This window comes from Sus scrofa, chromosome 13 (genome assembly GCF_000003025.6).
Source record: "Sus scrofa isolate TJ Tabasco breed Duroc chromosome 13, Sscrofa11.1, whole genome shotgun sequence".
NCBI classification, from domain to species: domain Eukaryota; kingdom Metazoa; phylum Chordata; class Mammalia; order Artiodactyla; family Suidae; genus Sus; species Sus scrofa.
In genome coordinates, this window is record NC_010455.5 from 173704067 (window position 1) to 173726347 (window position 22281).

Consider the following 22281-nt stretch of genomic DNA (forward strand, 5'->3'; position numbering starts at 1 on the left):
GAAAAGTAAGAGTGTCTTGGAGTTCCCATTGTGGCTCAGTGAGTTAAGAACCCATCCAGGAGGATGCAGTTTTGATCCCTGGCCTCACTCAGTGGGTTAAGGATCTGGCGTTACTGCAAGCTATAAATGCTGCTCAGATCTGTTGTTGCTTGGCTTTGGTGTGGGCTGGCAGCTGCAGCTCTGATTCAACCCTTAGCCTGGGAACTTCCATTTGCTTCAGGTGTGGTTATAAAAAGAAAAAGAAGAAGAAAAATAAGAGTGTCCTATCAGAACACAGAAGGATAACAGGTCTTTTCCAGGAAGAAATTGACATATTCTATATTGTATCTAAAATGTGGTTAAACGCTTGCCTGTGCAGTGAGTGTTTGATACTGACTGTTTCACTAAATCTTCCCAATAGCCTAATGAGGTAGATACCATTAATCACCCCCATTTTCCAGATGAGCAAATTATGACAGACTATGGGACTCACACTTGCTAACCTGTGCCACAGCCAGGATTGCATTTAAGGCATTTTGTCCTCTGTACTGTAGCCACTGAGGTGGAGAAAGTTTGAGGACCATGAGCTTTCAGGAAAGTGAGTCCCATTTGTAGATTTTCTTTGCTAGGAAGTATTCCTTAGCAGAGGGTTGTTTCTACATTTTACAGATAACAGATTGAAATTCAGGACGTTACATGACCTACCCAAAGTCACATACCTAGTAAATAGTAACTGAAAGATTTAGCTAGTAGTACTCTACACACTCATTCTACTACTGGTCTGCTTACCAACAGCATCCCAATTTCATACCCTTGAATTACATATTAACTGCCATGATGTACATGCGAAATCAGTTTATGTCTCTAGAAGCTGATTTATACTTTCGGGATAATTTTATATCTAAACTGTAAGATAACAGTGTTGAATGTGTGTGTAACGCACGTGTGTGTCTGTGTAATACAGTAGATACATAAGTAACAAACTGGTGTACACTCTTTACATTTGAGTTGTGAGACAGGAAATTTAAAAGAAGTGGACCGACTTGAACAAGAACTCATGTATATAATAATTGAAGTAGGTATTTCAGGAAAGCCACCAGACTTATATGTGCATGATCTTAGGAATAGGTGACCAATTGAGTTATTTCAGTAGGAGTTAATCATGCTTATAAATAATGATTATAATGTCTAGTATAAGCAAAGAATGGCAATAGAAGAATGGATTGTTTAACCTTTTCTTTTTTCTTTTTTTTTTTTTTTTTGCTTTTTAGGGCCTAATCCTAGACATATAGAAGTTCCCAGGTTAGGGGTAGAATGCAACACGGAATCAGTGCTATGTGCCATGTCTGCGAACTACACTGTAGCTGCCGGCAACACCAGATCCTTAAACCACTGAGTGAGGCCAGGGATCAAACCTGTATCCTCATGGTTACTAGTGGGGTTTGTTACCACTGAGCTACAATAGGAACTCCCTAACTTTTATTTTTTATTTTTTTTTATTTTCCCACTGTACAGCAAGGGGGTCAGGTTATCCTTACATGTATGCATTACAATTACAGTTTTTTCCTCACCCTTTCTTCTGTTGCAACATGAGTATCTAGACATAGTTCTCAATGCTATTCAGCGGGATCTCTTTGTAAATCTATTCTAAGTTGTGTCTGATAAGCCCAAGCTCCCGATCCCTCCCACTCCCTCCCCCTCCCATCAGGCAACCACAAGTCTCTTCTCCAAGTCCATGATTTTCTTTTCTGAGGAGATGTTCCTTTGTGCTGGATATTAGATTCCAGTTATAAGTGATATCATATGGTATTTGCCTTTGTCTTTCTGGCTCATTTCACTCAGGATGAGATTCTCTAGTTCCATCCATGTTGCTGCAAATGGCATTATGTCATCCTTTTTTATGGCTGAGTAGTATTCCATTGTGTATATATACCACCTCTTCCGAATCCAATCATCTGTCGATGGACATTTGGGTTGTTTCCATGTCCTGGCTATTGTGAATAGGGCTGCAATGAACATGCGGGTGCATGTGTCTCTTTTAAGTAGAGTTTTGTCCAGATAGATGCCCAAGAGTGGGATTGCTGGGTCATATGGAAGTTATATGTATAGATTTCTAAGGTATCTCCAAACTGTTCTCCATAGTGGCTGTACCAGTTGACATTCCCACCAACAGGGCAGGAGGGTTCCCTTTTCTCCACAGCCCCTCCAGCACTTGTTATTTGTGGATTTATTAATGAAGGCCATTCTGACTGGTGTGAGGTGGTATCTCATGGTAGTTTTGATTTGCATTTCTCTTATGATCAGCGATGTTGAGCATTTTTTCATGTGTTTGTTGGCCATCTGTATATCTTCTGTGGAGAAATGTCTATTCAGGTCTTTTGCCCATTTTTCCATTGATTGATTGGCTTTTTTGCTGTTGAGTTGTATAAGTTGCTTATATATTCTAGAGATTAAGCCCTTGTCAGTTGCATCATTTGAAACTATTTTCTCCCATTCTGTAAGTTGTCTTTTTGTTTTCTTTTTGGTTTCCTTTGCTGTGCAAAAGCTTTTCAGTTTGATGAGGTCCCATGGGTTTATTTTTGCTCTAATTTCTATTGCTTTGGGAGACTGACCTGAGAAAATATTCATGATGTTGATGTCAGAGAGTGTTTTGCCTATGTTTTCTTCTAGGAGTTTGATGGTGTCCTGTCGTATATTTAAGTCTTTCATCCATTTGGAGTTTATTTTTGTGCATGGTGTGAGGGTGTGTTCTAGTTTCATTGCTTTGCATGTTGCTGTCCAGGTTTCCCAGCAATGCTTGCTGAAGAGACTTTCTTTTTCCCATTTTATGTTCTTACCTCCCTTGTCAAAGATTAATTGACCATAGGTGTCAGGGTTTATTTCCGGATTCTCTATTCTGTTCCATTGGTGTGTCTGTCTGTTTTGGTACCAGTACCACACTGTTTTGATGACTCTGGCTTTGTAGTATTTCTTTTCTTTTTTTTTTTGTCTTTTGTTGTTGTTGTTGTTATTGTTGTTGTTGCTATTTCTTGGGCCGCTCCCGCGGCATATGGAGGTTCCCAGGCTAGGGGTTGAATCGGAGCTGTAGCCACCGGCCTACGCCAGAGCCACAGCAACGCGGGATCCAAGCCGCGTCTGCAACCTACACCACAGCTCACGGCAACGCCGGATCGTTAACCCACTGAGCAAGGGCAGGGACTGAACCCGCAACCTCATGGTTCCTAGTCGGATTCGTTAACCACTGCGCCACGACGGGAACTCCTGTAGTATTTCTTGAAGTCTGGGAGAGTTATACCTCCTGCTTGGTTTTTGTTTCTCAGGATTGCTTTGGCGATTCTGGGTCTTTTGTTGTTCCATATAAATGTTTGGATTGTTTGTTCTAGTTCTGTGAAAAATGTCATGGGTAATTTGATAGGGATTGCATTGAATCTGTAGATTGCTTTGGGTAGTATGGCCATTTTTACAATATTGATTTTCCCAATCCAGGAACATGGAATATCTTTCCATTTCTTTACATCTTCTTTGATTTCTTTGATTAAAGTTTTATAGTTCTCGGCATATAGGTCCTTTATCAACTTGGTCAGGTGTATTCCGAGGTATTTGATTTTGTGAGGTACAATTTTAAAAGGTATCGTATTTTTGTATTCCTTTTCTAATACTTCATTGCTGGTATACAGAAATGCAACTGACTTCTGAATGTTAATCTTATATCCTGCTACTTTGCTGAATTTATTAATCAGTTCAAGGAGTTTTGGGGTTGAGTCCTTAAGGGTTTTCTAGTTATAGTATCATATCATCTGCATACAGTGACAGTTTGATCTCTTCTCTTCCTATATGGATGCCTTTTATTTCTTTTGTTTGTCTAATTGCTGTGGCCAGGACTTCCAAAACTATGTTGAAGAGCAGTGGTGAGAGTGGGCATCCCTGTCTTGTTCCAGATTTGAGTGAGAAGGCTTTCAGTTTTTCCCCATTAACTTTTTTTTTTTTTTAAATAAAGTTGTCATCATTTAAAAATTTGATTCATGATTATGGTATTCTTACGAGATATTCATTCTGTTAGGATAAAGAGTAACAAAAGCTAAGATGATGAATTATTAGCAAATGGTTAATACATACTTTATGGTGAACCATATCAGTATTGCAGTTTAAAAATGCTTATTACATGTAAGTATAAAATAACGAGTAGTTGAGGTAACTATTTGTTTAATGTACTCTATTGATATTCTGCTGTGAGCCTGATCCAGTGCTAAAGCTGGAGTTACGTCTTATTACTTTTTGGTTGCTATTTCTGTATTAGCTCTTCCTGTCTTACTTGATTTATGGTGCTGTGTCTGAGATCTAGTTCACTCATTTCTTTGGGAACCTTAAGAAGAGGAACTTGGAGAGAAAGTATGCACTGAAGGGATGTAGATAGGACCTTGGTTTGTGTTGGGGGTCTCCCTGGTGTCAGAGAGCTTGCTTCCACATAGACTCATGTAGGACAGCAGCCCCCATAGTAGTGGACTCTCCTCCCTGTGCTCAGTAGAGATGAGGGCAGGCACAGGAAAAGTAGATAGTTCTCTATCTCCAGAGTATAAAGTTAAATGGTTTGTGTAGTGGACAGATGGCCAGTTGTCAAGAGAGGATGGGAGGAGCTTAGTCTGTTTGAAAAGTGGTATATAGTGAGTGGCCTCGTCCAGCCGTGATGGGAGAGAGTGTTGTGGGATGAGAAGGCTTCTTGCAGGCTCTGTTTGGAGGTGGTTAAAAGTGACAGAAATGCTTTAATGATTTTGTTTCAAACCTTAGAGTTCTTAAATCTGATCAGTACAATAGTAAAAAAAAAAAAGTGACTATTTCTTTGTTTGAGTTTAGATGATGGCTATTATAGCAAAAGCCAGAAAACCTGATAATGGTAAATGGTTTAAATGTTCTTTATTTTATGTGGAATTGCCTTAATGGCTGGCAGATTTCCTCTTGAACATGTTAAACCTCTATGTAACTTGCCAGTATGTTCCTGAAATTGGGTCTCAGATTTCTGAAATGGGAGTGGGGAAAGATGTGAAAATTGATGGCCTCAAGCTTTTTAAAATCCAAATTGAAACTTGTACTACAAAGACAGAAGTTTAACCTGAGAGTTTATGCCTATATCAGCATGACAGAGAGTAGCAATTGAAGTTTTCTTACACCCCACAGAGCTAATAAACACATTGGTTCATTTAAAAGTGATTCAGTTTTCTTGGATTTTGGATTTCAGAAAAGAAGGAGCATAGCCTAATGAATTATGTCCTATGTGTGTTATAAATGTAGAAATCACATATAGGGTCTATTTTAGACGCTGCTTGTGTTTATATATGGATAATTAGGCACTTTGTGAATCTTTAGATTAGTAACTTATTGAGCATTTTAGAGGATCACTTGTAATTACATGTAATTAATCACACACATTTTTAATGCATGCACACACAGTTTTTGAAACATAATTTTGTAAACTTTTCTTTACATATAACATGTAATTAATGTATAATTAAGTATCACCACTCAAAAAAGTGACCTTCTGAAATATATTCATATATGATATAAATTTTATATAATATTTTTGGAGTTTAGCATGTAAAGGAAAGAAAACAAGCTCTATCTTAAAATTGAAGTAAATACATTCATGTTTCTTTTAAATAGTATAATTTTCTTTTAAGCTATTTAGTTAGTGACCCATGTTAATTAGAAAGGATAATGAAAAGGAATTACATAGGTTTTTGTGCTTTTTAATCATTTATATTATTTGCTAAGTGTAAAGTTTTTATAATCAGTGCATAATGAAGTCTTATTAAAGAATATTATTTATGCGCCCTTGCAAAACTAAGAAGAAGTGATTTTTAGGGGGTTAATTTTTCTCTTTGCTAAATTTCCAGTTGCCAAGTTATCTTGTGATCTCAGTATGGCATAAAAAGTTGAAAATTTATTCTTCCAGTAAAAACTTGCTAAGTACATACATGGGAGTACTCTACTAGGTGTTGGCACATAAAGATGAAGAAAACTTGATCTTTACCTTCAAATACCTTGTAGTCAAAAGCAAGGAGATTACTGTAGACGCATATAATAATATGCAGGTTTATAATGATAGGTACAGGTTTAGGCTTTTTGTGGGAAGTTCAGAGGAGTTGTGCTCCCTCTTGGTGCACAAGTCAGCAATAGCAACAGTAATACTATGTAACACACTATTTGTAACTCAGTGTGTGTCATTTGCGAGCATTTACTTCTTAATTATGCATTTATGAATCTGCTAGGGTGGCTCTGGCTCTGTTTTTTAGAGTTCTTGATATGCTTAGGGAAGGTGGAGAGTAGCAACCAATTTTTTTTTTTTTTTTTTTTTGGTGGTGGAATGAGGCTGCTGATGAAAGACGGGAGTTATTGCAAAGCATTATCAAAATTTATTGTGTAAAAGATACAAAGATTGCTGTGGTAGCATTTCTCCATTCTAGATTCCATGGTACCAGTTATCTGAGACTGAATGTGACATCTAGATCCATGATGCTTTCTGATAAGTCTGTGTCACGTTGATGTCTATTCTGCACCCCTTGCTCTCAGCCCTCCAGCCACTCTGTTCCTGAATGCTTCATCTCCTTTGAACCTTGGCCTTCTCTTCTCCCACACTAGCCTTGTAAATCTGCAGTGCTGATCATATCAAATTGTCTAATTTCTCTGCTCCTGCACAGTTTCTAACCACCATGAGGAAAATCACATTGCTGTGTGAACTGCTGTTTCTGTGGGTTCATGGCCATTAACACTCTATAGAAATCACTTCCACATCCCCCAGGCAGCTTCTTCTTACATCCTCCACAGTAGCTTCTTCAGTTTCATCACTCCCTGCAGAATCCCTTATTTCACTGTCTCCTCATTTTCCATAGTATAATACTTGCTCTGACTTTTCAAAGAAAGTAGAAGATAGCAAAATGAAAATTTCAACTTCTAAACCATTTCCCTAAAAAATTTCTGTACCATTCTTACCTGGTGCTTTCAAAAGCTGAAAGAAGTTAATGTCATGAATCCATACATTGAATCCCTCTCCCTTTTATTCCTTAAAAATAGTATATCTGTCTCCTCTTTATCCTGTCACTTGTTCTGCTGCTTCCTTTTTCTCTGCATATAAAGTTGCTCATCTCTTTCCTTCTTAAATAAATTGGAAAACTAAAAATCCCTTCTTTAATTTTATGTCAGTTTCTAGAATGCTGTTTTAGACTGTTGGTTACCCAACCTTTGTGTGCATAATGCAAAATTAAGGACCTTTATAAAAGTATAGATCCACTCCTGGATCTGATTTAAGGATCAGAGTAGGAATCTATTGATTTCTAACTTTTGAAAGCAGCCATGTTGGGGAACTACTGTCATTAATTAGTGTGTAGTGACAAGGGTAATTCTGACCATGTAGTATGTAGAAAAGAGTACAAAATAGTGTTTAAAAATTTGTATGTATATAATAATTTCATATATGATTTACAGTATGAAACATATGTCTGTGCATATAAATACCTATATAGTAAAAAAAAAAAAATGAGAAAATTTTAAACTAAGCTATTAGCCTAGAGGAGGTTGGCTTGTGAGTGCTTCAGTGTCTTTTTTATTGTACATGTTGATTTTTATACTTTTCTGATAAGAAAAAATGTAGAAAAATGATAGTAGCCTCATGCACATGTGTTCCCCATTAAACGGCCTCTTCTTTCAATTAAGGTATCTTTTCCTTATTTGACCTTTCTGTAGTAATAGATGGTGTTGGTGGTTACCAGTTCCTTCAAATTCTCTTTTCTTCTACATCTGCATTCCCTATCCTGTTCTAGTAACCACCCAAGCAAGAAATTATTACTGTCTGTCACCCCTAATAACCAAATACTTCTCCTTATCAATTTTAACTCTGAAACAGCTTTCAGATGCGGTCTCTTTTCCCTACCCATCTTTGCTGTATATATAGTTTAAGAGAACCAACTTGGATGGGTATTACTGATGTCCAAGGAGGAATGATCAGGAGTTTTAAATGACACTGAAAGCTGATGTGAATTGAGGTCTGAAAAGAACAGTGGAAACTGGAAAGTTGGAAGTTGCTGGTGACTGTTGCCAGAGTATATTAGTAACCTTTTAGGAGACAAAGGGCTTTGAGGAAGTGGAGACAGCAGTTAAGGAATTAGGCTGTCAGTGGAAGGAGAACCAGGGGGTGACTTAGGCCAAAAGAGGTTTTCTTCACTGCCATTAATGTTGTTTTAGAATTAGAAAATATACCATTTCATATTTAAATGCTGAGAATAAAGATCCTGAAGAGAGAGAATGTTTGAAAACCTCAGAATGTGAGAAAGTAATTGAGAAGAGACAAAAAGGAAAAAAATGGCATCAAGGTATTAGCTTTGAGTAAGAGAAAACACACACACACAGGATTCTTCCTTACAGAAGGAGGAAAAGCTGGCTACAGGTATCAGTTTGTAGCTTTGAAAGCAAAAAACTGAGGGAGTTCTTGCCTGATGACTCCAGTCTTCTCTGTGAAGTAGAAAATGAAGTTTTCTGCTTCAAGGGGAATAGAGTATATAGCTTTACCTCTTTGTGGATGTCTTGGAAGCTGCTCAGTTGGAGTTGTTTTTCTTATTCTCTCTCTCTCCCTCTCTCCCTCCCTTTCTCTGTCTTGCTGTCACTCTCTTTAACTTTGTGGTTATCCTCCATGAGTGGTTATAGTCATAAACACTGGGTCTATTCCACACACTAACAAAATATTTGTTGACAGTTAAGTTTGAGGATCTAGGGAGCAGCCTATATCACATGGTCTACCATTTGCTTGGCTGGGAATGGTGACTTGCTGGGCATTGTGGGTGCCCTTTGTTTAACAGACCTATAGCTCTTGCTCTGGTATAACTGCCACAGCCCTGTCTAACATTTTAAAGGTTTGCAAACACATACTGTTGAGCTTTTCTATTAAAACCTATGTGCAAATTTTGTTTCTGAAAGCCTAAGATTACAGAAGAAGAGCTGTCCTTGATAGTGCAAACATAAAATGTAGTTAAGAGCCTGATATGCATTATGTGCATTTCTAATGTAGATCTATGCTGGGCTTGGTCTGGATTGTTATGGTGTGTCCTGGAGGGAAAGCACACACAGACAGAAGCAGGAGTCAGACTAACATGGATTCAAATCCTGGCTGGGTCACTTAATTGCTGTGGGGCATTGGCTTTATTGCTCTCCCTATATGAACCTGTTTCCTCAACCATCAAATGAAGTTGGTATTACTTTTTTAGGACATTTGAGATAATTGAGTTAGATATTGAATGTCAAGCACTAAGGACAAACCATAGCTACTGCTGATGCCATCAGTGTCACCAAGTCATCCTATTTTTTGTTATTGTAATGACTTTTACTACTTTGTCTGTCATAATAAAACTCTCTCTTCCTATATTGTTAGTTTTGTGATAACCTCTGCTCAAGCCTTTTTTTTTTTTAATCTTCTTAAAGGAATAGATTATATGATAGTTTTTAGATTTCTTTTCTTTATAGGACTCTTTCAGAGTCCAAGGTGAATTCTAACATTAGTGGCAGCAGATTGGTTGGTAATCACTCATAAAACTACCACTAATCTGGGCTCCAGAAGAAGATAGACATTTTTCTTTGCTTAAAAGCCTATTTGGTTTTTTTCCCTCCATATTATAATATGGTCAAGTTGTTCTTCTTTTTCAAAGCTTTGAAAAATTAATTCTTTTCTCTTCAAAGAAGTCTTCATCTATCCATCTAGACTCTTTAGTTACTTATTGACCAAGCTATCTTCTCAGTATTAAATTTTTATATACGTCTCCCTTTGTGGTCTTTTCCTTTACGATATCTCTAATAGAACCTGATTTTAGTCTAGAGGAAAAGCTCAATAGAAATAAATAGATAAAGGCTGGCTGACCTTTAAAATACTTTTATTTTTTAACAGCTCTATTGGCATACAAGTCACATACCATATGACTAACCTATTTAAAGTGAAAAATTTCATGGTTTTTAATATATTAAAACAGAATTGTATAACCATAACCACAATCAATTTTAGAATATTTTCTTTATTCCCAAAGAAACCCTGTACCCTTTAGCTGTCATTTCACTGTATTCCCATCTCTCCCTGTGATTTAGACAACTGCACACTCTGTCTTTATACATTTTCTTTTCCTGGATTTTTCATATAAATGAATCATGTAGTCTTTTGTGACTGGCTTTTATCACTTGGCATAATGTTTTCAGGCTTCCATGTTATAGCATGGCCAAATAATACATTACTTTTTATGGCCAAATAATATTTCATTGTATGGATATGCATAATTTTGTTTATCAGTTTATTTGTTGATGGTTATTTGTATTGTTTTCACTATTTACTTTTATGAGTAATGCTGCTATGAGCATTCATATACAAGTTTTTTTGTGGATATATGATTTGATTTCTTTTGGTTCTCTAACTAGGAGTGGGGTTGCTGGGTCAAATGGTACTTCTGTTGTTTTGAAGAACATCCAGACTGTATTCTAAGGTGGCTGTACTATTTTACATTCCCACCAGCAGTAAATGAGGTTTCCAGTTTCTCCACATCCTTTATACTCACCATCCATCTTTTTGGCTATTGCAATCACAGTGTGAATGAAGTGGTATCTCATTGTGGCGGGTTTTTTTTTTGTTTGTTTTTTGTTTTTTATTTTTAATTGTGGTGTTAATTTGCATTTTCCTAGTGACTAATGAGTTGAGCATCTTTTCACATGCTTATTGGTTGTTTCTACATCTTCCTTGTAGAAATGTCTATTCAGATACTTTCCTCATTTAAAAAATTGAGTTGTCTTTTTATTTTTGAGTTGTAAATTGTTCTTTGTATATTCTAGTCTTAAGGCCCTAAGTCCCTAATTTGATATATGATTTGCTTTCTTTCTTTTTCTTTTTTTGCTTTTTGACTTTTCAGGGCACCTGAGGCATATGGATGTTCTGAGCCTAGTGGTTGAATCTGAGCTACAGCTGCCAGCCACAGCCAGAGCCACAACAAGGTGGGATCTGAGCTGCATCTGTGACCTACACCAGAGCTCACAGCAATGCCGGATCCTTAACCTACTGAGCAAGGCCAGGGATCGAACCTGCATCCTCATGGATGCTCGTTGGATTTATACTGTTTGAGCCACATCAGGAACTCCTGATTTGCTTTCTTGACAGTGTCTTTTGATACCCAAAACTAAATTTTTTGTTTTTCTAGTGGCCATACTTGCAGCATGTGGAAATTCCCGAACTAGGGGTTGAATGGAATTGCAGCTGAGGCCTAAACCACAGCCACGGCAACACCAGATCTGATTCATATCTGTGACCTACACCACAGTTTGTGGCAATGCCAGATCCTTAACCCATTGAGCAAAGCCAGGGATCGAATCTGCATCCTCACAGAGACAGTATACTTAACCTGCTGTGCTATGACAGGAAGTCCAAAATTTTAATTTTGAAGAAATCCAATTTATCAATTTTATTCTTTAGTTATTTATACTTATGGTGCCATATTTAAGAACTGAAGTCTCTGAGGTTTACCCCTGTTTTCTTTTAAGAATTTTATAGTATTTCCTCATTTGTTTAAGTCTTCTATCCTTTTGAGTTAGTTTTGTATATGTTTTGAGATAGGAGTTCAAATATATCTTTTTGTATGTGGAGATATAGTTGTTCTAGCACTGTTTGTTGAAAAGACTATCCTCTCCCCGAATTGAATGGTCTTAGTCACCCCTGTTGAAAATCAGTTGACCGTTGACACATAGGTCCATTTCTGTTACGTTGCTAACCATATTAGAAAATATTTTATTTTCATTGGTATATTTTCATAAGTGGCTATAGTTTTAGCAGGGAGACCTATGTAATTGCTTTTCTGATTATTGTAGACCTGTCCCATGAGCTTGCACCAGGGACTGGTTCAGGTGGAACATCCTAAAACAAAAGATTATATTTTTAAGGTGTAGAGAAGAGTCTGGGGATGTCATGGAGGTACCTCAGAAAACTAAATATAGAACTACCATATGACCCAGCAGTCCCACTCTTGGGCATATATCTGGACAAAACTTTCATTGAAAAAGACACATGCACCCATATGTTCACTGCAGCACTATTCACAGTAGCCAAGACATGGAAACAACCTAAATGTTAATTGACAGATTAATGGATTAAGAAGATGTGGTGTATATACGCAATGGAATACTACTCAGCCATAAAAAGAAGAAAATAATGCCATTTGAAGCAATATGGATGGAACTAGAGAACTAGAGGCTCATACTAAGTGAAGTAAATCAGAAAGAGAAAAACAAATACCATATGATACCACTCATATCTGGAATCTAATATATGGCACAAATGAACCTTTCCACAGAAAAGAAACTCATGGACTTGGAGAACAGACTTGTGGGAGTCTGGGGTTAATAGATGCAAGCTATTGCATTTGCAGGGGATAAAAAATGAGATCCTGTTGTATAGCACAGGGAAGTATATCTAGTCACTTTTGATGGAACATGTTGGGAGGATAATGTGAGAAACAGTTTATATATATATATGAGACTGGGTCACTTTGCTGTACAGTAGAAATTGACAGGACATTGTAAATCAGCCATAATGGAAAAAATATAAATCATTAAAAAAACAAATCTGGGGAAGTCATAAGTAGATTAAATTGCAATTGATAGCAATACAGTATGAACTGGAATGCATGTCTGTAAGAGAGCCCTCCTTCTAAGCTCCAGGTGTTTGCTGGCAGTGAGGGATATAGCTCAGTGTACTAGCTAATTACAACATAATTGAGAACCCTTCGTGGCACATGGATGCCTTCCTCTGATGACTGACCATATTAGATTAGTAACTCTCTCCCATTCTTTCCCCTTACTATTTTGTCTTCTTCTCTGTTTATTTCTAAGCAAATAGTATATCTCTTCTCAGGTTTAACCATTAAAGTTTCCCTTTGTTTTACTGTTGCTGAAAGATTTTAAAATAAAAGGAGTCAAATCCAGACCAAAAACAAACCCAGGTAAAGTGGCAGAGAGATCAGTCACGTAAGTCACAGCAAAGATAAAAGCCTCTATCCTTAGGTCTCACATAACATGTATTTTTAGTCGAGAATAGATGGCAAGAATTGTTAGAAATGGAGTTTTTAGACCCAATTGCCGTGATAGAATTTAATATATTCTTAACTTGTAGTGGATCAAGTAAACTAAAATTAAATGGAGAATTAAAAAAAAATTAAAATGATGTATTTTAAGGATATATGGAAGAGTCATAAACATTGTAGCACTTTTTAGAATTGAGTTCTTGAGTAGTAGGCTCTGGGAGGAGAGTAAGAGGTGAGGAGGGGGCCTAGCTATGTAGGATCACTTTTAAGGAAAACAGCTTTGTTTTTACATGTTTTATATAGTTCCTATACTAGTGCTCTCCATAAAATCTATTTTTGAGATAATTGAGTGGTTTATACTGCTAAAAATAAATAGATTGGTAAATAAATAACTGAATTGATTACCAAAGTATTAGGTAATAAAAGATACCACATTATTAAATTCATTTCAGTAAAACTAGAACTAAATTCAAGTTTAAAAGAAAACATAATACCTACCAAATAATTTTTCCCATATAACAATACATCTAAAAAGAATAATAAGTTATAATTATAACCTGTTTTGAAAAGAAATGAAAACACTCTGCATCAAAGCTATCTTTTACAACTAGGACACTAAGGAGAGGCAACTTTTCTTGTGCTGGTTCCGAACCTGATCCACAGAACACAGAAAATGATTTGAATGCCTATTTTCTAAATTCTCCCAAGTGTAGTACATAACAAGTATAATTCTTAGATGCTTTGAAGAGAAGTTAATTTATTGCATACAATGGATCCCTAGGGCATTAGAGCTTAATTCTCTTAGTGAGCCCTGGATGAGCAAGGCAGGCGTGCCTTGCTATTAAAATGATAATCCCTAGTGTTGATGAGGATATGGAGAGTTGACTATTCTTACATGCTGCTTCTTCAAGTATAAACTGGAACTGCCTGTCCAGAAAGTGGTTTGTTAATCGGCGTTTAGTGTTTAGACCATAAAGAAATTAAAATCTTATACCCTTTGGTTGCTAGGAAGACTTTTTACAATTGATGGCAAAGAGAGTGATTGGACATGTATTTGTTCATATAGACCTCATAACATTAGCTTTTAAATTTTTATTATGGACATTTCCTAATATATGGAAAAACAAAGATGAGTTTTGTCTTAGTCTGTTCAGGCTTCTTTAATAAAATGCTATAGACTGGATGGCTTATAAGCAAAATAAATTTATTTCTCATGGTTTTGGGGGCTGGGAAGTCCAAGATCAAGGTGCCAGCAGATTCTGTGTGTGGTGAGGACTCTCTTCCTGATTCAGAGACTGCAGTCATTTCTCTGTAAAATCCTCACAGGGTAGAAGGAAGGAGAGATCTCTCTGAAATTCTTTTTATAAAGGCTCAAACCCTATTCCTGAGGATTCTACTTACCTCGCAAAGGCTCCACCTTCAAATACCATCATATAGGTTCATTTTATTTCCACTTTAAAAGACTTTTTCCCCCTTTATTTTCCCCCATTTTGACTTATTAAATTTTCTAATTTTATGAGTTGTTTACCTGGTCCTATGGTTAAAATAAAACAATATACAATCCTAGAAACAATCTATGTTTTCCCTCCCCCTTCTGTTCATTTTTTGGTTATATTTTCATGTTTTTTGAAATCCTAGGTGACTATATATAGTCATCCTATGTCTTTGGAGGATTAGTTCTGGAACCTTCCCCCATCTGCAGGTACTAAAATCTGAGGATACTAAAACCAAGTCCCTCATGTAAAATGTTTGCATATAACCTATGCACATCCTCCTGTATTTTTTAAATCATCTCTAGATTACTTATAATACCTAATACCATGTAAATACTATGCAGAGAGTTGTAAATACAATGTAAATGCTATGTAAATATTTGGCAATGTATAGTAAAGTTTTGCTTTTTGGAACTTTCTGGACTTTTTTCCCCTAATATTTTTGATTCATGTTTGGTTGAATATGTGGATATGGAACTCTGATATGGAGGGCCAACTCCATATTTATTAGCCCTTTCTTTCATAAAAGTATCATAAATACATGGTTAATGCTATTTAAGGTCACTTTTACCACTTTTTTTTTTTTTAAATCATGGTGCTCTTTTCTTCTATGCATGCCTTTAAGAACAGTTTAGTAAATGAACTTCTAGATTATTAATTTGTTGCCTAATTTCCAGAAAGCTACATATCATAGGACAGAGCACTATTGTTCTTTAAAGCAGTGAGATATTAACATCCCATTGGTTCTGAAGTCAGTGGCATTCAGATATACTCTAGATTTTGTTCTTGAAAACCACAGCTATCCTAAACTAATGCATGTTAAGAGCAGATTTCCCTCCTGAGAAGTAATGCTGGGGGTCTTAAGGTTATTTCCAAGATATTGTATGCCAGAAGAAATTTGGTGATTCTCAGGTACTCAACTGAGGGGAAGAATTATCTGAAGGGGGAAAAGAAAAGGCAGTCAAAAAGCACAGAGTTATATGTCAAGAGTACTGTTCTCTACCTCTAGAAATTTTGTGATCCTCCCAGAATCCTGGGGAAGGGCCGTACCATAGGAAGTTCCACTTCTGGATCTTCTGACTTCTTGGAAAGAGACTGGGTGCTTCTTTGATATGAGAGAAGTCCCCAAGCTTCCATCATGACAAGACAACTTTGCATTCTAAGTCTCTGTAAACTCTACATGATCTGAAGCTTGAAGCTTAAAAACAAACATTGTTTGATGAAGGAGGGTGTTTATTTGCTTTAAGGAAGTGATATTCCAAATACTTAGCGTACAAGATGAGGGATATGCATTCAGGTGGGAAGTGACTGACATCTACATATGGGCCAGTGCTGGCCTTATACTAGATCGGATATTGCATCTGCTAAATCCATCCAGGACCTTACCTCACTGCTCAGTGAGGCCTTATGGCAGGGCTTGCCCCAAGTGTGGCCCGTGTTCTTCAGCACATTGGCATCCTCATCGAAGGCTCCATGTCGTAAGTTGGAATCATTTCGGCCATGCGTAAGAAAATTATGTACTAAACTCAAAAACTCTACAGAATTGAGGTGGCTAAGTGCTGATGACGAGAAGCACTTTACTGTAAGTTAAAGAGTCAGGAATATTTGAAGGAGGCTGACATTTAAGAATTTTATGTGAGGATTATTACATTAGAAAAAGAAAGGTTGTTGGGCTTGAAATAAATATAGAGTTTGTGCTCCAGATGCAGTGACCTTAGTTAATGTTTGATCGCCTGTGCTGAGTGTGTGTTTGCAGTTCATATTAAACTGTGCATCACTCATCGTTTCTTTTCCATATCTCGATTTAAATTTTTTCTGCTGGTTTTGAGTCTACGGACAAATAGAATCTTTTGCATTGTCAATATGATGGTGTGTTTCAGCCTGTTAATAGTAAAATACCCATTTAAATATTTGCTTTTAAATTGTGTCAAGTTACTCAAACTTGATAATCAGAAGTCTTAGAAAATGCTTTAATAAAATAATTTATGCAAGCAGGAAACACGCCCTTAAACATACTAAAACTAGAATAATAAGTACACATTGCTTTAGGGGTACCTAACCCTTGAGCCTAGCAAAGTCTAGGTTATAGCAGGAAATGATACATCAAAAAGAAGAATGAGTTAATATGTTAAGATTTAAAAACTTTAATATTACTTTTTGAGGTAGAAACCTTCAAATTTTTATTCATTTTGTGATCCAAGTGGCCTATATTTTTTAACCATGCAATCTTTTGGTGAGACTATTGGAGGAAACATTATCTATAGACACTCTGAACAGTATATTGAGTAATGGTCTTAATATATGTTATCTTTTCATGTTCAAATTGTAAATTTATGTTTTCTCACACTAATACATTTGGAGTCCTTAAGGTCTCAGGTCTGTCCTATAGTCTTTCCCAGTCGTCCTTCTGGGCTTTACAACCCTAGTCAATCCCAAATTCTAATCCTAAATTTCAAATGAGTATTATTTGCCTTGAATGATTATTAATGATAATTTCTATTATGAAATTTCCTTGAGCTATTGATTTAGAACATTATTTGATAACCTATAAGTCTAATTTAATCTAGAGAATCACCCACAGAGCTATGAGCAGAGAACTTCTGAACCCAGCTGTTGAACCAGGAGATTGATTCTCAAATGTGATCCCTCAGCCAGCAGCATCCACATCACTTAGGAACTTGTTAGACATGCAGACATGCAAATTATTAGACCACACTTCAGGTATATTGAACCCCAAAACTCTGAGGGTAGAGTACAGCAGTCTGTTTTAACTGGCTCAGTCTCCTTTAACAAGTGATTCTGACATGAGTGAAAGCTTGAGAATCGTTGAACTGCAAACTCTCAATGTGCAGTTCTGAGCTTGATAGAGAAGCAAATAATTATCAAGCTGGTGATGATGGGATATTTTTGGTCCTATCCTGAGGCCTATATAGAGATACAAACTATTTTCAGTAAGTATTTAATTAAAATTAATTCTATCTTGTAGACTCAGGTATAAGGTCATAGAGGATTAAAATAAAAAATGAGTAATTTGGTTCTAAATGTATGCTCCTTAGATATAAATAATTTGCCTTAGAGCTGTTTATCATTATTAATATTACTTTACTTTCGATTGTTTTCAGGAATAAAGTCTCATGACATTTCACATGACATAAATTTCCACAAAATGTGTCTTTCAACTCTTATTGTTTTGCCTTCTGTGTTTTTCTAAAGCAAATTTCATTTAAAATAAAAAAAATTAGTTTTTTTAATATTTTACACCACTCATTGGATGTTTAATTTTTATTTACTATTTTTATTTGCATACACCCATGATTATTTCCCACAGTTATATCCAGCTATACCTTAATTGTAGTTCCTTCTTTCTTAACTAAAGGTTTAATGTTAAGTTTATGAGAATAGATCAAAATCTAATAATTTTTCTGACTGTTTTGTTCCTGGACCTTAATTATCCTATGGAGAAAAGCTTATCTTACTCATTATTTTTGGAAAACCATTTTAGGGGTAAATTGATTTTATTAGAAAAAATCTTTCACATGCCTGCCATACTGTAGAAGTGGTTAGTTTGGTTGGTATCCATTTTTTGAATGGAAAGAAGCAAGACTATTTAATAAAGGAAGAAGGAGGAGAATGCAGGGATGAACACTGATTGAAGCCAGAATCAAGGAGATAAAAGACTGGCAGTGGTCTGGCTGAAGAGGGATTTATATGGGGAGATAATCGTCCAATGAAAAAAATATGAAGTCGTTTCTCACACATAAGCCCCTTTCAATGCTAACCCTCTCTCTCACTTATGAATTCTTTAGAATCTTCTACCATTGCTCAAGATTGTTGGTAGAATGGATTTTCTTTTTGAACATATATGACGGTGTTCCAAATTTTTCTTCCAACGTTGGAGTTTGGCAGGAGAAATGTACCTGCAGTGGAAGTTAACACCTGAATTGCTATGAGATGAGGTGTGCTAATCAAATGAAGCTCTTGAAAATAATAGAGAAAATGTTTTTATAATGTACAATTAAAAATATGTGTGTCAGAGGCACAATGAAAGGAAAATGTGATTTCAAAGTATTTCTCTTTGTACAAATGTTAAAACATTACTTGTTTAAATCTTAACTATAAGCTAAAGAACAATTTCAATCAATATTCAAAAACTAATATTCAAAAAATTTTACATTACTGAAAACACTGTTTACATAAATCTGCATATGAAAATTTCCCATGTAATTGAAGGTTCACTTTCTATTTTTTCTTTGTCTTTTTGAGGGCCACATCTGTGGCATATGAGGGTTCCCAGAGTAGGGGTCTAATCGGAGCTGTAGCTGCTGGCCTATGCCAGATCCCAGCCGCGTCTGCAACCTACACCACAGCTCACAGCAATGCTGGATCCTTAACCCACTGAGCGAGGCCAGGGATCAAACCCACAACCTCATGGTTCCTAATCAGATTCATTTCCGCTGCACCACGATGGGAACTCTGACGTTTCACTTTCAGAGTAACAAAGTCTTATTTATAGTTTAATTTTTAGATGATCCTATATTATATATTTTACTGTTCATTTTGGTGTACTGTTACTCATTTTAACCTTTACTGGATGAAATACGACTGTCATTCTGAACACTAATTTTGAGTTCCGCATTGAGCGGGGCCTCCATTAAGTGCTTAGTTCATATTTAATGAATGAATGAATGAACTAATGAACTGTGCCCTTTATTTTCAAATCTAACTAACCAGGAAAAGATCTGCTGCTTGTCTTAAGTTTATTAATTGTTTTAAGTGATTAGCTTAAAAAGAAATGCAGTAATTGTAAAAAGTGTTATACTACCTAGATATTCATATTTCAAGCTTTTTTTTTTAATTTTTCTCTCTAATTATACCCGAAATTGTTTGCTTTGGAAAGGGATGTCACACCATAAGCAGGTGAAATACATTTGATGTTTTAGGGGCAGGAGAGTATAATAACATAGAGCCTGTTGAGCTGCTTCTGAAAATAAAATGCCTTTAAATATTTTCAGATTATTTTCTGATGAGGAGTAGAGAAATGTTTTGAAGGACTCTTTATTTAAATGTTTCTTACCCCTAATCTACTAATAAAATTCAGACTGGCAGAGAGTGAAGAACCTAGAGCTAATGGGGTGAAAGTATTGGTGTGAAAAGAGGAAATTATGACATAAAACAAACTTCGTATTGTTTTTCTTATCTTTTCAGTTGAAAAATGTCATTTCATAGCACTACAGTGCATAGCATCATAGGGCTGCTTAATTTTTTTTTAAACAGTGAAATAGTTTAGGCATAAGCAAATAGGGAAAATGTAATAAGCATCTCTGTGTACACCACCGAAAAAATAAAATGTTGCAGACATTATTAAAACTTCCTGTGTTCCCTTTCCTTTGCCCAATGGAAATGACAGTAGATTTGATATTTGAAACTCTCATTTTTCTTTTGAGATTTTTGCTACATATGTATGTATCTATTTTATACAATACTGTTTTGCATGTTTCTTGAACTTGATATAAATGGTATTTTTATTACCCTTTAACATGAACTTTCATATTTTGGCTATTTCTATATAGTGATACATATGTATATATATATATCATATTACTCAATGAATTTATTACATTTATAGTTGTGCAATGATGTAGCATTTCCATCCCACACCCCCAGCACATCCCTCCACCCCCCAACCTCTCTCTTTTGGAAACCATAAGTTTTTCAAAGTCTGCGAGTCAGTATCTGTTCTGCAAAGAAGTTCATTGTGTCCTTTTTTCAGATTCCATGTCAGTGATAGCATTTGATGTTGTTGTCTCATTGTATGACTGACTTCACTCAGAATGATAATTTCTAGGTCCATCCATGTTGCTAAAAATGCTGTTATTTTGTTCCTTTTAATGTCTGAGTAATATTCCATTGTGTATATATGTACCACATCTTCTTGATCCACTCCTTTGTCAATGGACATTTAGGTTGTTTCCATGTCTTGGCTGTTGTATATAGTGCTGCAGTGAACATTGGAGTACATGTGTCTTTTCGAGTCATGGTTTTCTCTGGATAGATGCCCAGGAGTGGGATTGCTGGATCAAATGGTAGTTCTATTTTTAGTTTTCTGAGGAATCTCCATACTGTTTTCCACAGTGGTTGCACCAATTTACATTCCCACCAACAGTGTAATAGCGTTAAGAGTGAGCTTGAGCATCATTGTGTTACGTTTATTGGCCTTTCACTTGTCTTCCTCTGAATATCTTTGTTGATTTCTCTATTGATTTGTTTTCTTTTTTGATTGATTTATAAATCTTCATATATTTTGGATGCTTTTTCTTAATATATTCATTACCAATATATTCTTTCAATGGGTAGTTTGTCTTATTCTATCTACCTATCTATCTATCTATATATGAATAAAATTCTGTAATTTTAGTGGACAAATTCGTTAGGCTTTTCCTTAAGGTTTTTTTTGTGTGTGTTGCTTTAAAAAAACTTTAAATCCAAGATTATAAATACATTCTCCTATATTTTATTACAAGAATTTTATAGTTTTGTCTGTCATATTTAAACATTATGCTCAGATGATTCTTTGGTATATTATAAGGTAGAGATCCATTTCATTTTTTTTTTTTGTAAGGATAACCAATCGTCCCAACATCACTTTTTAAACAGTGTGTCCTTTAGTCACTGATTTTTAATGCCGTCTTTATTACATGTTAAATTTCCTTGTGTGGATGGATCTGTTGTTGTTATTTTTGGCTTTCTTCTGGCATCTGCAATCTCCCTCTCCTTTACCTCTTGTATTTCATAACCTTCTGCCATTCTTGTTTGAGGCATTTTTTTAGATTTTAACTCTGTCATACACTTGCGGATTTGGATAATATGATTTTAATTATTTTTCACCATTTTTTATATACCATGAGAAATATCTAATTGCCTAGAATGCATTTTTATTTTTTTCATATTATCTCTCTTTGTTGACAGTGTTTCTTAAAAAAGAACCCATCATCTATTTATTGATGGAAGTATTAGAGTTGAAAGTTCAATGGAAAATGTGTTATAATCTCAGTTTTAAGATGCAAAAGGCAAACTTTTAAATACACTTCTTAAAAATAAGAATAAACTGATTTTTCTAAATGGCTAGTAGAATATTTTGTTTAGCACCTTAGAAAACAATGTTTTTTAGTCAATTTGATTCTGTGTTAGTAGGCAGTATATTATGCTTTAATTGAAATTCATTGACTATTTGTCCTATTATGCTTTTTTTTTTTTTTTTTTTTTTTTTTAACAGCCACACTTGCAGCATATGGAAGTTCCCAGGCTAGGGTTTGAATTGGAGCTGCAGCTGCAGGCCTATGGCACAGCCATGGCAATATCAGATCTGAGCTGCATGCACCTGTGACCTATGCTGCAGCTTACAGCAAAGCCAGATCCTTAACCCAGTGAGCAAGGCCAGGGATCGAACCCACTTCCTCAAGGACACTGTATTGGTTTCTTAGCCTACTGAGTCAAAGTGGGAACTCTCTTATCCTGCTGTTGTTAACTGATCTTCATTATTTTTCAGATGATTGGAATCCATTTTCATACCCATATAAAAAACTGGATTTTGGGAAATGGGAGCTGTATATCCCACCGAAGCAGAATAGATCTGTCCTAGTACCTCATGGATCCAAATTAAAGGTATTTTCCTTCCTTCAGTTTTTATTTGAATTTACTGCTTTCTTTATGTTCTTTATGCAAAG

At 35.8% G+C, this 22281-nt stretch overlaps 1 protein-coding gene across 1 annotated transcript in view; it reads left to right on the forward strand.

Moving 5' to 3' along the window:
- The window catches only part of GBE1 (1,4-alpha-glucan branching enzyme 1), a 275246-nt gene that overhangs the window by 69666 nt on the left and 183299 nt on the right, over nt 1-22281 (forward strand). Inside the window, exon 3 of the mRNA XM_021070783.1 lies at nt 22104-22219. Coding sequence (XP_020926442.1) covers nt 22104-22219 — 116 coding nt within the window. The remainder of the gene's footprint in view (nt 1-22103; nt 22220-22281) is intronic.